Source organism: Zosterops lateralis (assembly GCF_965231275.1).
Source record: "Zosterops lateralis genome assembly, chromosome: 9".
NCBI classification, from domain to species: Eukaryota; Metazoa; Chordata; class Aves; order Passeriformes; family Zosteropidae; genus Zosterops; species Zosterops lateralis.
In genome coordinates this window covers 2,664,242-2,680,357 of record NC_139769.1, presented here as the reverse complement: position 1 = coordinate 2,680,357, position 16,116 = coordinate 2,664,242, and the positions used below count along the sequence as shown (strand labels likewise).

The 16,116-nt window shown below is 43.3% G+C and overlaps 1 protein-coding gene across 3 annotated transcripts in view; it reads left to right on the top strand.

Moving 5' to 3' along the window:
• Positions 1–16,116, top strand: part of PATJ (PATJ crumbs cell polarity complex component) — a 140,943-nt gene that overhangs the window by 40,661 nt on the left and 84,166 nt on the right. For all 3 annotated transcript variants that reach the window (XM_083867477.1, XM_083867479.1, XM_083867478.1), the window contains 6 exons: positions 8,068–8,277; positions 9,143–9,262; positions 12,083–12,457; positions 13,581–13,701; positions 14,252–14,408; positions 15,385–15,456. In XM_083867477.1, coding sequence (XP_083723603.1) covers positions 8,068–8,277; positions 9,143–9,262; positions 12,083–12,457; positions 13,581–13,701; positions 14,252–14,408; positions 15,385–15,456 — 1,055 coding nt within the window. The remainder of the gene's footprint in view (positions 1–8,067; positions 8,278–9,142; positions 9,263–12,082; positions 12,458–13,580; positions 13,702–14,251; positions 14,409–15,384; positions 15,457–16,116) is intronic.

Sequence of the window (16,116 nt, the reverse complement as noted above, 5' to 3'; positions counted from 1 at the left end):
GACTTGGCCAGAAGGGGTGAATCACTGCTCAGGAACAGGCTGAGCATCAGAGTTATGCCTCACTTTTCTCAGATTTTATTCCTCTCTTTTTGTCATGTCCCTTTTCATTATATTTATTAGTATTAGCATTGCTATTATCTTTTGCTTTATTCAGTTATTAAATGGTTCTTATCTCAGCCATGGATCACCCCAGCTAAACCCAGGGCAGCAGATTTTGGTGGAGCAGGACCTGCCTTTCACAAAGCCATGCTGATGCCCAGGTTGTCCTGCATTCAATAAAAGGCAGAGATTTTCCTTATCCCTTTGCTGTCTTGTAGAGCAAACTGTAGGAACATCCCTCCTGTCCCTGTGAGCTGCAGCAGTTCTGGACAATACCTGAGTTTGCAGAGAAACTGGAGCATTACCGAGAACATCTGTTTTTCTTTGCTTTCTCGCATATCCATGAAATAAATGCTGAGCAGTATTATTACTATTAACCTTTAGAAATGTTTTCCCTTCTTCCCCCAAATTCTCCAATCTGGTTGTTCTTTTTCATTTCCTGCTAGAAAGAATAGCTTTTAATAAAAACAAAAAACCCCAAACCAAAGAAATTCATTATTATTCCACAGATGTCTTCTCCCTGCGAGAGAAGGCGAGAATTTAAAGGGACAAAACTGTAGCTGGATTTTTCTGTTAACCACTTAGTAAATCTCAGCCAGGCTGAGATAGTGTGGATGAGGCTGGAGGAAGCTGTGCTGGCCTGGCAGTGGGCAAGTGGAGATGATGGAGCAGTGGGTGTGGAAGAGCTCAGCCCAGACAGCTCCAAATTTGTTCTGAAATGATGAGGTTTGAGACGTGTGTTGGTGCTGATGGATGAGCATGAAGCATCCTGAAAACTCATGGAAGTTATGAGGTGTTCTGTTTTCTTAGTACCTCACCCTTCTGGAAGATGCTGCTCCCCAAATCCAGGGAGTCCTATTGCACTTGGAATTTTCTGTCTGTTCTCAATGTGATTCACTGTAGCCTTAACATTCTCTGCAACCTTTCTGTCTGCTCCCTCATCAACTCTGTTCCTCATCCCTGGAGGTGTTTAAGACTAGACTGGATGGAGTTCTGAGCACCCTGGGACAGTGGAAGATGTCCCTGCCCATGGTAGAGGGTGGAATGGGATGACCTTTAAGTTCCCTTGCAACCCAACCCAGTCTGGGATTCTGTGATTCTTTGGGCCAAGTTGCTGTTTGCAGATCCTTGTTGCACAGAACCCAACCTGTCCTCTGTCCCAACTTTTATTTTGCAGCTTTTTCTGCAGCAAGTCTTCCATAATTCATATGTTTGCTGTTTGTGAAGCAAGATTTTCATGCAGGAGAGAGCTCTGGTTTGTGTAAAAACACATCCTGCACCTCCACAGACTTTTACCAGTGCTGAGGCCAGCTCACACCACTGGTGCAAGTGCTGCTGGGCTCCGTGGTTGGATTTTGCATTCAGGAATTCTTTGAGTCTGAAAGCTGATCAAACCCACAACCTGAGACCCACTGAGCACAGGCTGTGTAGGTGATACCATTTATACTTTTTTCCTTTGCTTGTTGGTATTTTCTTCTTCTTTCCCACACATCTCTATCCCTTCTTTATCTCATCACACAGTGGCTTTCCTCCACTTCCTTATGAGTTCAGGGATATTATTTTTTTTTTTCCTTATCTCTGTGGCTTTTCCCTGTAGTCAGCACTCAGTGTGTTTTTTCTGGAGCTGGAAAGTCTGAAAGTCTAAGATATTAAGAGAGTCTAATGAATGTAATCCCTGAGACTTTAGCTCTGCCGAGAGCAAATATGAAAGGCGGATAAAACCTTAGATGGATTGAGAAGTTTGATAAATTAAAAGATAGCAACAGGCACCTGAGTCCAGTGCACGGTGACACCGAAAACGCCCAGAGTTGGTGTCTATCTTTGATCTTTTTGTCTGGGGAGAGCAGTAGTGTGTGCGGTCTTTTCCCTGGGGTCCCTGGTCCACAGCAGAGGGGTGGGGATGGTGCTGTGCTCTCCAGCCCTGCCAGACCCACGCGGTTCTGAGTCACCGCCGGCCACCGTGTTGGTTCTTGCTGGGGAAGGCTGATAGGATTTCATATCCCAGATGATGAAAGCCTGGTGTGGGAAACCCATTGTGCCACCACCTCCTCCTCTTTTTATTTTGCTGTTCCCTCTCCTCCTTTGGGTGGGGCTCTGTGCGGTTTGTTTCTGTTTTGTTGTGTTGTGCTTTTTTTTTTTCTTTCCCCTTCCCTGCGAATTCCTGTTTCTTTGCTGACATTTCCCACAACAGAAGTTTTGATTAATGCCGGCTGCACACCAGAGCTTCTGAAATTCATTGCTTTATTCCCTCACTGCAGATCAATAAATAGTAATGTTTTATTTCCAGTGCTTTGCCTTACATCACAGCAAAGTTCAGCGTTCCTCCTTGAATACCGCTTCGTATTTAACTTTGTGTTGCTTCAGCACATCAGCCCGCAGTTTATTTCTCTGGTACAGCCAGAGGCTGTGCGTTGTGTAATCTCCTTCCTGAGCAGCCCTGCTGACTGCAATCCGAGTGGAAGAGGCAGAAACAGGTCTGAAATGCTTCGAATTTCACTCAGATGCAATGGATCTAACGAAAACCAGTCGAGCACTTCCTCAGGGATGTTTTTCCAGGCCTTGAGAGCGCCTTTGGCAGTTCCTATGGCCAAGTGCTGTAAACATGTTGGAGTGAGTGAACAGAAGGTTTGGAGCTTGAGTCTCTACCCTAAAGTGAGGCCACCTTAAGGAGGGAATCAGACCTCACTCACAGCTGGCTCTCCCTCTCTTCCCTGTCTGCCGGGAGGCACTTTTGTGCTTTGAAAAGGCACAAAAAAGGGTGCTTTGTCAGTCTTGACTCTTGCATCCCATTGGCATTGTTGGGGTCACTGTGGAGGGTGGCTCTGCAAAGGGAACCACAGGCACTTCACAGAATGAGAGCCTGGATGAGTATTTTAAATCATTTAACAAGGCTGAGCACGCAGGTACATTGCTGATGTGCACTTCTACCTTTGTTCTACATAACAGCAAGACAAACACAAAATGCCTCTGGTTCTTTTCATTGTTGACAGGTGTCTTTTCCTTGTTCAGCATCAAAAGTTGTCGTGTCTGAGAGTCTTCCAGCCTGGTATCTTATTCACTGAAGAGTTTTAAATATGGATATATATGTGTGTTAGACCTGGAAGTGGTCCCATGCAAAATGTAATGAAGCTGGGCTGCTCTGACCTCTGAGCTCTGAGGCGTTTGTTTTGGCTCTCTCACAGAAACCTGCAGTATACAAATTGGCACTTGTAAAAATGTTCAGATAAATCAAAAAATGGCACGGGGAGGGGGGAAAAAAAAGTTTCAAACTGTTTCTTTTGGGATCCTTTGCCATGCTATTTTGGATGTGTGTTTTTGTGGCAGCAGGCAGTTTGTTGCTTGAAGAAAGCTGAAATATTCTAGGAAGTCAGGCTAGCTGGATTTAGATCTCAAGTGATGCCAAAACTAATATAGCCTGTAACTAAGTGAGAGTGACTTTGCACAGGGAATGTCAGTCACCCGCAGCTTTGTCTTACATTTTCATAGGAGCCTTAAAAAAAAAAAAAAGCAAAACACAAACAAAACTCCAGCAAACGTGGGAGCTGCTCCCATCCAGTGGAGCTGGAGTTTCAGTGCTCCTCATCCCCAGCCTGGGGAGGGTCTGCTGGGGCTGGCTGGATGGATGGGAATGGGTTGTCAGAGCAGGGAATGCCTGCAGTGCTGGGAGCTGGGCTGGCCTGGAGTGCCCTCTCTTGGCTGCTGCACACTTCACCTTTTGGGAGGGACAAGAGAACAGCCAGCCTGGTTTATCACTTTAATTTCCCAGCAGGATGGGCAGCTGCACTGGTTTTGTCTCCAGATTTGCTTCCTAAGTCCCTCTGAGTGTGGATGTTTGGTGCCCCTCCACTGAAGCCACAATAAAGTTGGAGCCCCAGCGTTGCATGCAGGACTCTCTTAACCTCTTGGGACTCTTAACATTTTAGCAGAGCTCAGGTTTTTAAGAGCTTTCATACTGCCCCAACCCAGGGGTCCCAGAGGCAGCAACTGCAGTGGCCCCTGCCTGACTCTGCACTGCTAAATGAATCCAGAACAAATGAGGCTCTGAAAATAAGGAGGAAAAATTTGACACCTGGACTCCGGGAAACGTTTGTGGGTTTTGATGAGGAGCAGTGGGGAGGAGGGAAAACCTATGGTTCAGCATAGTTAAATATATGGTGTGCTAAGTATGAATAAATTGTGGCTATTTTAAACAAGTTCATGGAATCCGTGGCTGGCTCGGGCACAAAGGGGAGGACAGCAGCCACAGCACACGAGTTCCTCCAAGGGTTACCTGGAGGCCACTGTCCTGGGCTGCTGCTGCTGCATGGCAGGGGGCAGCTCTCAGCGTTTACACAAGTGGCAAACGTGTAATTCTTCTCTTAAAATGAGCTTTTTTGAGTCAAGGGGGTTTGTCTCCTCACGGCTCTGCTTTGCGGTCCAGTTCTTCTCCTCGTTGTTCATAAATGATTCATTGGTGTAAAGGAATCCTTCAGGAAAGGTAAAAGCTCCTCTTTAAATGTGCCAAGGCCGGTTCATGACGATATTGGAGGTCTTTCCCAGTTTTAATGTTTGTATGATTCGTGCTCATTTTAACATGGCCAGTTGTCCACTGCACTCCCCTTGTGCTCTGATACAAAGCCAGGTGGTCATTTCTTGGAATACTGAAATTATATCACTTCTGGCTTGGGGGAGAGAGTGACAAACTCCATCTCAGTAAAGGAGCCTTCACTTTAAAATAGAGGCTGAAATCTGGTGCTGCCTGCTGGTGACTAAAAATCACTATGAGCCAAGTAAAATGAGTCTAGAGCCTCAGGGTAGTTGTGCAGTCACTCTGGTGCTCTTTAGTAACTTGGAATGGTTCTGGCTGGTCTGTTAACATGGAGGCAGCCCTGAAATCCCTCTGTGGGAGTGAACTTGCCTTTTAACTACACTAACCACATACAAACTGTACCTTTTGCACTTAGTGTAGAAGGAAAGGGTCTGTTTTTCATCCTGCTGCAAGCACTGCTTTCTTTCAAAAACAAGACAACACTTCTCACAACAGACACAGTTGCACTCACCATTTAGAAAATGTGAATTTGGTGAACTTGGTGTTTGCTGTCTTGTTTTTTTAGCAGGTGGTTCTTTAGGGTGTGCTTGGGGTTGAGGGTAAATCGTAAGGCAAGGTTTCAAAAAAGTCTCAATGTTCCTTTGGTTTTGATAAGAAAAGCACAGTGCAATCCACCATTGTGACAGAACATTAAATTACGGAGAGAATATGGATGCAGGATCACAGCTTGAAATTCAGTGGGTCTGTGCCTTCTTGTGCAGTTTTTGTTGCATTCCTCGTGGCAATCACATTGTGATTCAGCCACTGGTGAACCCTGAGGTTTTGAGCACTGCTGGTGCTGCTGCTGAGCTCTCACTGTGCAGCTCATCCCGCTCTTCTCTCCCTGTACAATAGCTCCCTCTGCTTGAAATCAGCAGTGGAATTGTTTTCTGCTTGTCTGGACAACAGTTTTCAACATGGGCTCCCCTTTTTTTAAGATTTCTGCTGCTCTTCAAGGAACAATTCCAGTGCATGGCTTGTGCTCGTGTGTGTTGTGAAGCAGGGAAAATAACCACATTGTCCTCAAAACTTCCCTGCCTAGAACTGTTTCTTTGCAGGAACTCTCTTCTTTCAGCTAAATTATCTCTTACCAAAACATGATGATTTTTTGAGCAAAACTTGTTTTTATTGCAGTGGTGAGTTGGAACAGGACTGTTTCTCATCAGAAATGTGGTAGTTAGGCCACTGACCCAGCATAGAAATGGCTAATGGTGAGATTCCCAGGTCCTGCTTAAGTGATTCTGATCCAGAACCCCAAAATGAACTGATTTGAACCCGGTTCTCCCCCATCCTCAGCCAGCCCAGTAATTACTGGGCCAGTCATTCACTCACAGAATTTTGTCAGCTTATCTGCATGGGTGGGGGTGAGTGCTGGGTTTGTTTTGTTCATTTTTTATCAATATAGCCAAGCCAGCAAAAGTCATATTATAAAAGCTGTTGTGTCAGCAAAGGTGTAGTTTTGCTGAGAGAGCATTCACCCATTCAGGGAACCAGCATAAACCCCCCTGGCCACGGCAAGATGAGTCCATGATAGGAAAACTTGCTGGTTTAGTTCTCCAGCAAAGCCTCCCTAACATGAACAGTGCCTTGCTTGCTGGGAAGGGGCTGTCTGGGCTGGATCCTGGGTCTGCAGAGATGGTCCAGAAGGTTATTTCTAATTTGCAGCAGAGCAAACCCCCAAATTAAAGCAAATTTAGAAGCCTGTGTTGGTGCCAGGGTCGTTGGGCTGGTTGGGGTTTGCTGGCGAAAACAAAGAGCAGCAGTAACTTCAATTTTCTTCATTCAGCACTTAAAGCAAAGCTCTTTTTGGAGTCCCTTTGGAATCTTCTTCTGAACTTGCTGGGCTTTGGTTCATTGCTGAGAATCTCCCGAGGGGATGCTGTTGGAAGCTCAGGGAATCCTCCCCTCGGCACCAGGTGCAGCAGGTTTGGGCACAGACACTCGGGCAGCATGAGCACCTTGGCACAGGAGGCAAGCCCAGGGAGCCTGCTGGGCTTGGCTGCTGAGACCTGACACTGGTGAGGGAACATCTTGTGTGCACTGCGGATAAACTGCAAAATTATAAAATTGTAAAAAGAGCAGGATTGAGCAGTAGAACGGCAGAGAATTGTTGCTAATTTTTATTTACTTGAATCCAGCCCTGGTGTGGCTCTTCCTGCTGAACTCCTTAATTTCACTTCTCTAATTTCAGCCTTTTACAGATATTACAGGCATTGCCTCATGTGTTTGCACGTACCTTAAAAAACATATGCCCTTGGAAAGGAGTGTATAGTCATATAAAAATAAAGAGCTTAAAGAGCATTCCTGTTTTCAAATTAACACTGAGGTGCTGAATTCATGGTGGTCTTTGTGATTTGAATTTTGCCCTTTATTTTATCCCTCCCATGCCCTGAATAAGATGCAAGTCCTGAGGGAAAAATAGTCCATGATTGTGCATTTGGAGACCCAGTGCATGCAAGGAGCATTTCTGAACTTTATGAGCCCTTAGCAAGGGGGAGAAAGGCTAATTGCAATCTTAAAAAAAAACAAATGAGGAAACAATTTTTTTTTAATAAAACCAAAAACATTCATTTGTTTTGTATGTCTTTCTGCCATATAATCATTTATAATTTTATTGAATTGAGAAGAATTTTTTTAATGAGTGAAGGCACGATAGAAACGGTGCAGGAAACAAAGCAAAGGCTAATACTGGATAAAATATCAACCAAAGTGGGTATCTTTGCATAAGTTTACAATGTGTATAATATTTTGTGCTTGACACTCTCTGTATCCACCACTACAGTGTTCCTTGCCTTCAGTAATAACCACAGTTACTCTTCTGCCTCCTGTTCCCTGTTAAGGTGGAGAAAATGTCTCTTCTAAGTCGTCACGTGGAGTTGACGAAGCAGAAACGCTGCAGTAACACATCCCACTAAACTGCTGTTCCTTCAATATTTGGGGGTTTCATTTGAACTCAACCTTTTGAATTAAATTTCTTCTTAGATTCCTTTTGCCATCATTTCTGCTGCTCTGAAGCCCTGGGGTGACGTGCAGAGGGGTTATTTTCTGTGACATGAGCACAGCCCAGGCTGCATGGAGGCTGGTGGAAGGCTGCCAGCGTTGTTCTGTTTGCAGGTTGGCCTGGCTGTGTCTGTGTGTGTAAGGAGAGGGCAGGCAGGGTGTGGGTCACCTTTCAGATCTTAACATTTCTTAATGGATTAGGCAAGTGATGGAATATCTCCGTTTTTGCACACTGTAAGCCTTGGCAGTGGCAGCAGACAATGTTTTCTGGACGTCTCAGAGGCTTCAGTTCCCGTAGCGTTAGAGGATGAACGTGCTTGAGTGCTCTTTACACACTCCAAACAAACCTCATCTTTCAAGGCCTTCACTTAGGGGTGTTTTTATTTTATTTTTCCACCCAGGATCCCCTGGATCCAGCAGGAACAGCCATTGTGATCAGCTCCCTGGTGCCAGGTGGAGTGGCCGAGCGTGGGGGGCAGATTCTGCCGGGCGACCGCTTGGTGTTCGTCAACGAGAAACACTTGGATGGTGCCACCCTGACAGAGGCAGTGGAAGTGCTGAAATCTGTGCCCCCAGGCACAGTTTCCCTTGGAATCTGCAAGCCTTTAGTGGTAAGAACTGATTTTAACTATGTTTTTTCTCTTATTTCATCCCATGGCGTGCGTAGGGTGGGGGTTGTTGTGTTTGTGGGGAGAATTCAGTGTGAATTTGGGAAACAACTGAGCTGCTGTGCCATGAGAGGGCCAAAAGTTCTGGCAAAGGGGCAGCTCAGTGTCCAAAGGATCTGCCTGGAAAACCAGCACCCTTAAGTTCTTCCTTCAAGAACATCCACGTGGAACTGGGAGATGTGCCTGGGCAGACCCACGTGCGCTGTGTGTAACGTGGTTCCAGCACTTCAGCAACCCAGTTAAATGTGTGCTGGAGCCCATTTCTCTCTGAGACACTGCTGAGTGCTTGCTTGAGCTCCTCTGACATCAAAGAAACCTACTCTGTTTGAAGTCAAGACTGTAAATTCAAGGAGAATTTCCCTTTTCTGGAATCAGGGCTTTGGAACAGTAGTTTACTAGGGAATGCTGCAGTATTGTTCATCAAGGGCACCCAGGCAAAATTAATTAAAGCCCCAGTTAATAGAAAGTGCTTGTAATTCAAAGTGGTAGAGGAGTTGTGAAAGAGGAGTGTAGGAAAGCTGTTAAATGTATTATTTCCTTTTCTGAAAATTAGTATGTCATTGTTCATATCCTTGTATTTGTCTTTCCTTCCTGCACATCTCTTTAGGTTTTAGTGCATCTGAACCAATATCTTCAAAGAATAAAAGATATTGACTTAATCTTCTCCATTTTTGACTCTATATTTTTATAATTCTTTTCTAATGGCTGGTTCTCCTTCTCCCTTTTAATTTATTGAAAGATGTGGGATTTTTTTGTTGTTGTTGTTGTTGTCATTTTCCTGACTCATTGTTTGGATTACCTTTTTTAGGGAGAAAGCAGAGAGGAGGAGAACATGCACGGTGTGGATACCAGTGGCATCAAAAGCAGACCTGGGACTCCAGAACCAACAGATGACACAAATTTCTCAGTAATACTTGAAGCACCACAGGTATTTGATTACTTTTTTTGGTTCAACTCCAGTTTATACATACAGGAAATGATGTTTTAAAGTAAAAAAATACAGTATATTTTTCAGATAAGACTGAAAGTATTGGATTCCCTCTGAAAAAGCCTCTAGCAGCAAACTGTGCCAAGTGCATTGGGAGCACTTACCAATGCAGCTCCCAGACTGCCTTATCAAATTTATTATGTCATTAAAATACCTTGGGTTACCTTGGATATGAAGTAGGAATGCTGTGTTGTTATTACAGTCAGAAGTGGCGGGCTCAGCTTTGCACAGAAAGTAAAGTATGAAAGCAGAATGCTTTTAATTATCATGAAGCAAAGCAAAAAAAAGTAGTTTAGAGTATAAGGCACTCTTGAAATACTTTCTTCTTCATAGCCTTCTAATGTTCTCTGGAGTGATTTCTTTACTCTTGCCTCAACTCTCCTCTCTCTTACTATCTGAGAAATAATTCTGTTTATGGTGGGAGGATGTGGCATTAAAGATAGTGAGAAACTCAGATACCAGGGTAATAGGCAATAATATTGCAGTTCTCACCAGTGCAGAGCTAGAGAGATGTGGATATCTTTTAACTTTCATCTGTTTCTCAAGTGCTTTGCAAAATTCGTGCTGGTAAATGTATTTTATTTTTTTTTATACCAGTAAATACAACACATAAAGGATCATCCAGAACTGCAACAAAATAAATTCCAGATTTTCGTGTAGCTGAATATGTGTGCCTGTCTCTGGATGCAAACCTATTTTTAATGCTGAAATGGTAGATTAGAAGCACCAAAAGGAGAAGTATTATAGGGTAGATGTGGGTATACTCTGAAGAAATTAGCCTGGATGAGGATAAATGATATTTACTGATTTTCACAATGTAAACTGGCGTTTGTTGTTTTCTGGGGGCACAGGAAGGGTTGCAGAAAATTTATCCTCTGCCAGCTCAGATTGGTTTTCTACTTCCTAAATAAAAACCAAGGTCATTAAGTATTTTTAAAGAAAATCTTTTCTCTTAAAAGTCCTGAAACTGGAACGATCAATTTGGACAAAACACCCACAGAGGGATTTACTTGCATTTTGTTTTACCTCATGTGTGACAGCTTTGGTAATAGCCATAATTCCCATCCATTAATTACCTTACCTGCTCACACAGGTAGCCAGGAGTGCTGTGTTCTGGTGGCTCCCACTCTGAGACACTGGCAGCCAGAATTTCAACCCCAAAATGATGGAATTTGAGGATTTCCTTTGCTGCTTTGCTGCCAGAGTGTGGACTTGAAGTGTTTGCAGCATTCCCTGTGCTGTTGGTGGTGTCTGGTGCTGCAGTGCAGCAGTCAGGGAGGATCCAGAGCAAACTGCTGGGTCAGGGACACAAACCCTGAGTGGTTCTGAGCAGAAACAGCTGATTTATGTGCCCTGGGCTTGGGGCAGTGCTGGGAGAGCAACGCTGCAGGAACGGAGGGGAGTGAAGTGAGAATGGAGAGAATTAGGATCTCATCAGACTGGGTGTTTTATGAGATCGAGGTACACGGATCAAATAGATTAAAGGGGTATTTAATGCTAGTTAAATTAATAAAAGGGGCTGATTTCTGGGTTGCTGGTGTTCTGCTCTCGTGCCAGCTATTGGCTGCATTGTTTCCTTATGCTCCTGCTTCTCTCTTGTTTTCTCTCCTGCCTCTCACTTGAATTATACAAACATCTTGGCAGTGTCTGGGGGCTTTCCTTCTGTATTTGTACAAATGTAACAAAACAGGATCCTGACACCCAAGGTCAGAAGTGGAGCAGTGCCTTGGGGAGTCTGGGAAGGGGCAGGAAGCAGAAACAAAAACATTTTTGAGGAAAGAGCCCTGAATCTGTCCATTGGTTTTGGAGTCTGGGGGCTTGGGGTGTTGAAGTGAGGTTTGGTGGCCTGAAGAAAAGAGGGGGAAAGCTCTCAGTGTGTGGCAAAATCCTGGGATAAGTGCAGGGCATAAAATCCCAGCTGCCTGTGCAGACTCCCTGTGAGCCAATGAATGACTCCCCATTCCATGTGGGAAAAACAGGAGTTGTTGGAAGTTGGGGAAGCACAAAATCCCAGAAATAGAACTGTTGAGTGAGATCTTTCAGAGTGGGTTTTAATGCCTTTTCCCTCGGTTTTGTTGTTTGTTTTTTTGGTTTGTTGCTCTGAGTTCAGTAGAAAGGTGAGCACTGTTCTCCTTGAAACAGGAAGGTAATGAGCAGTCATTTATATATTTTTTCTTTTTTTGGGCATGTGGGTCATCCATTTCCCCTCTGCCCCAGGTTAAAAGTTGGATGGAATATCCAAGGTAGGGACAAGCAAGTATGGCTTTTATTTGGGGGTTTTTTGGGGGTTTTTCAGTTGCTGACACCATTGCATAAGCAAACTCTTAGGCTGTTTATTTAGCTGATAGCATTTTAAGAAATGTTCATGCATTCCTAAAGCAACAGCAGATATGTCTGAAGCACAGAGATACTTTAACTAGATTTATATGTAGTTTTCCCTGTGGTTGTTTTAGTGTTAATTAATAATTTCATTCCCTAACTTCAGTCCAGATTGGTTTTTCCAAATGGCTGCAGCAGTATTGAAGCTGTGAGACTGAAATTTCTGAATATTGAAAAAAAAAAAATAATTGCACTGTCCACTTTCTGTCTTAAAATCATAAGTCAGAGAGTCCATTTGCTTTTAGAAAATGCAAAAGGTAGAAGATTTGCACTTTAAAAATAAGGATGTACTTTTCATGTGAGAAAAAAATAATGCATAGCTTTAAAAGAGTGGGGAGGAAACACGGTATAAAATCTATATTCCTTTAATGATCTTTGCAGGGTTTCAGAGATGAGGTGTCTTTTAAAGAAGAACTCGTTGATGAGCCCCATTTGGGCTTGGGAAGGTCATTTCAGCTTTCTCAGCAGGATGATGAGTATGGGAAGGAGTCCTGGGAGATGTGTGAGTTTCTGAAACCCAGAGCAGAGGACGTGGAGGAGGAACGGGAAATGTTGGTGGATGAGGAGTATGAGGAGGATCCAGATTTCCTCAAGTGTGATGATGCATCAGGTGGAGAGAAGGCAACTTCAGACAGGAGCCTGGACAGAGAACAATGGGCAAAACAACTGGAGACTGCTGAAATAGAGGATTTAAGATCCAGTGTTAGCCTAAGTCCCAAAGAGTCTCTGGAATATCCATTCAGTGAAGATCAAATGGTAAGGAATGCTCTGCTGGTCTCTCTCAGGGCAGACTCCAAAACTGAACCTTCAGAACTCTCTCTAATGTTTTAATTACTAGAATTTAACTCATTTATTTAGTGGTGTACCTCTAGCAGACACCAGCATATCTTTTTGTACGTTTTGGAAGGTTTTTTAGGTAACTTATTGTCTGTACATTTACCTGCTGGAGTGAAATATGTGGTTGGTGTTATTTAGAGACATCCTGAATTTTTCTTTTTACCCAAAAACTTGCAGATTTTGTGGGTTTTTTTGGAGATTGTGCTGATATGGGCCATGTCAGTAACTGCAGGATGTCACTCCATGGGTTTGATAGTCCAGGAAAAGAAAGTTTCAGTGAAAGAAACTTCCTCTTTTCCTCATTTTTTTAAACCCAAATCAATTCCTTCAGCCAGATTGTGTAGTTGAGTAAAAAATGAAATGGTGGAAGGATTTGTGGCAAGGATAGTGGTGGATAAAGGAGTAGGAGGAGACAGGTTCAGGTAAATTGCAAAACTCTTATTTATCCATCTTTCTCAAGTACTGAGAATTATTTTTTCCTTCTGATTCTTTGTTCATCCCCTTACCAAACAAAAAAGTGATATTATCAACCCCCCATGCACCAGCTTCTGAGGTGTGTGTGCTTTTATATGGGAAAAAAAATGGAGTGGAAAAGGACTTGACATCACAGCCACAGAGAATTTCAGGATTTGTTTGGCTTGTCCCCTTAAGCAGTGTGTGTATAAACAGATAAAATGAAGTTTCTACTGAGTGCACAATATTAAATTTATGCACTTGTTACTTATTAAAACAAAACAAAAAAAAAAAACAAATGAGCAAGAGTAAAGAAATTTTTGTCTGAATTAGAGGTGAGGAGAAAGATAAAGTTGCTTTCTATTTCAATTGCATATAACATTTCTTGTGTCTCTTCTTAATGCAGTGCATAAATGAGCAGTTAGTATTTAAATGAGCAGTTAGTATTTCATAGTTACCTGAATAAATATGAATGTAGCTGAGCAAATGTGTGTGTTTGCTGCAAAAATTAATGTTCCTGTCAAATACTCCTGTGTAAGTTAATACCATTGCTTTCTAACTTTAATTACTTCTTTTCTCCTCTCTGAAGTGTGAAGAGAATGCTGCTATAAGGTCACACTTTTCTGGAGCCACAGAACACAGCAGCTACCAAAAAGACATATTTGATACTGAAACTGCCCAGTCAGAAGTGAAAACTGAGATGGATTTAGGTTTGTGAGAAGGTTTCTCTTTATCTCATAATTTTGTATTTAAAAATCTAATTTTTTTTTTACCAAAACAGGAGTACTTTCAAACGACAAAATATTCAAATCAAGAGTTCTGCATTAAATGGGTTTCAGTTTTATAATCTTGCTTCCCCCTCCAAATCTGCCCAGTGATAAATAATAAATACAGAAATGAAGTGCCAGGCTCTGGAGGTGATTTCACCACAACCAGAAATTTGCCAAGTGCTCTCTGTGAGGCAGATAATTGCCCCACATCTTGAGTTTGTGATCTGTGCTCAGGAGCAAAGTTTCTCCTTGCCAAATGGCCACAGATGGATGGTTGGGATTTGGTAGATTCATCAGAGAAATGAATTTATCAACCTGCCTGAAGTGGCACTCCCTGCTTGGGAGGAAGGAGCTCCAAGCCCTGTCCAACCTGGCCTTGAACACATTTGGAACCTGGTGGGATAAAGGGTTTCATTCCAAAGGTGAAATAATTGGTGGGTGCCTGGACAGAGGAAGCAAAATTCACATCTTTCCCCCTTTTTTCCTTCAGAGACAAAGCTTCAGAGTGACTCCAAAGGACCTGAGTTTGCTGCTGATTCGGAAGCAACTGGAAAGGAAGCACCTGAAGAGGAGAATTATGTTTTTCCCAAGAACCAGGAGTCTGGGAGAGTGACCACCTCAGCTCAGCCTAGAACAGCATCAGGCAGGTATGGAGGAAGATTGCAGGTTTTGAAAGATATTTGTTTAATGATCTTAACTGTCCTCTTGCTTTACTCAGCTGAATCATGATTAAAGGCTGTGTGGGATGCTCAGACAGACATAGAGGGCCAAGTCTGTAGCTTTTACAGGAGATGGAGTTTGGCTTAAGACTTTAAAACTTCCCATGTTTCCTGCCCTGAGCATTGGGACAGAAATGTGCAAATGGCTCTGCCACCCCTCCACAGTGAGGGGAGTGTGGATGTGGCCTGGAGGAGAAGGATGTGGCTCCTTGAGGAGCTCTCCTGCTTTTCCCTTCCCTTTGTTCTTCCTTTTGGGAAGAGCAGTTCAGGCAGAGCTCTCAGGCCTCTGCAGGAAACTTTAGTCCTGCCAGTGGTGCTGAAAAGCCTTGAGCTGGCCCTGGCTCTGGATATTTGCCTTGTCTGTCCCAGTCTTTCCCTACCAGTTTGGGGTCTGCTGATTCCAATCCTCAATGCTTCCCTAATTCCATCTGAAATCTCCTCTCAGATGGAAAGCAGCTCAACAATAAGGTGAGAGGATTATTCTGTAGAGTTTAATGGAACACACAGGATCTGTTCTCCCACTTGGATCATGATCTGCTTACTGGTTTTGGCATGTTTATATCCCTCTCCAAGCATCACAGCATATTTATCAGAAAGTAAATGTTAATTGCTTAAATAGTCATTTCGAATGAGTAAATGCAGTGCAGATTTGTGTATCACAGAGCAGCTTATAAATTTGGTCTGCCCATCATGTTTATTTCTGGAGCATTCCTTAAGTACATTTAAACCTAAATACAAAAATTCCTGTCTGGTCTGTTGACTCTGTACATTTGCTTTAAACTGGGCAGTGTGAGAAGGTGTTGCTGTCTCGCTGCCAGATACAAAATATGTGAGGAATTGTGACCTGGCATGGGTGATACCTCTTTTATTTTTCATTCCTCCCCTCCCCTCTGCCCCAAATTAGTGAATTACCCGAGAGAGAAGAAGGAGAAGGAGAAGAAACTCCAAACTTCAGCCACTGGGGACCACCACGGACGTATGTTCATATGATTGCATTATTCCTTCCAATTTACCTTATGTCTTTTTTTTTTCCTGTGAGCCACATTAGTTCTTGTTGGGTGTTAGTTTTTTTTTCTTCTCTCCTCCTCTGCCAATAACTTTAGGGTACCTGTGTACCTTGGGCTTTCCTGAAGACAGGGAATTTTTAACAGATGTTCAGCAGAATTCTTCCTTCTATTTATACAGCTGACTTGGGAAAGCTTGGCTGCTTTAGGTTGTGGGTGACCTACAAGTTCTTGCTCATTTAATAACTATTAGGTGTGAACAATGCACAGAGTGCTCTGCTGTCTCCCTTTCCACGGGTTCCCTGCTATAAACCCCCGTGGCAGGATTCCAGATTGCCAAGCCAACTTTTTAGCCACATCCTTGTTGTATTGTTAACATTTTTAGGTGAATTGTTTTCATGGGCCCAAGTAAAATATGATCAGAAAGTTCCTGCTTGAGCTGATGAATATGCACTGAAGTCAGTGTTCAGAGGGTTGTATGAAATACTTCATTATTTGTCTAACGTGCCACTTGCAGGGCTTCCCATTCCCAGACACTTTGCTCAAGCTGAAAGAGGATGAGTGTTTACTTGAAGATCTGACTTTCTCTGAAATAAAGCCTCTGCCCAGTGGGCATGGATTGGCAGCAGAGT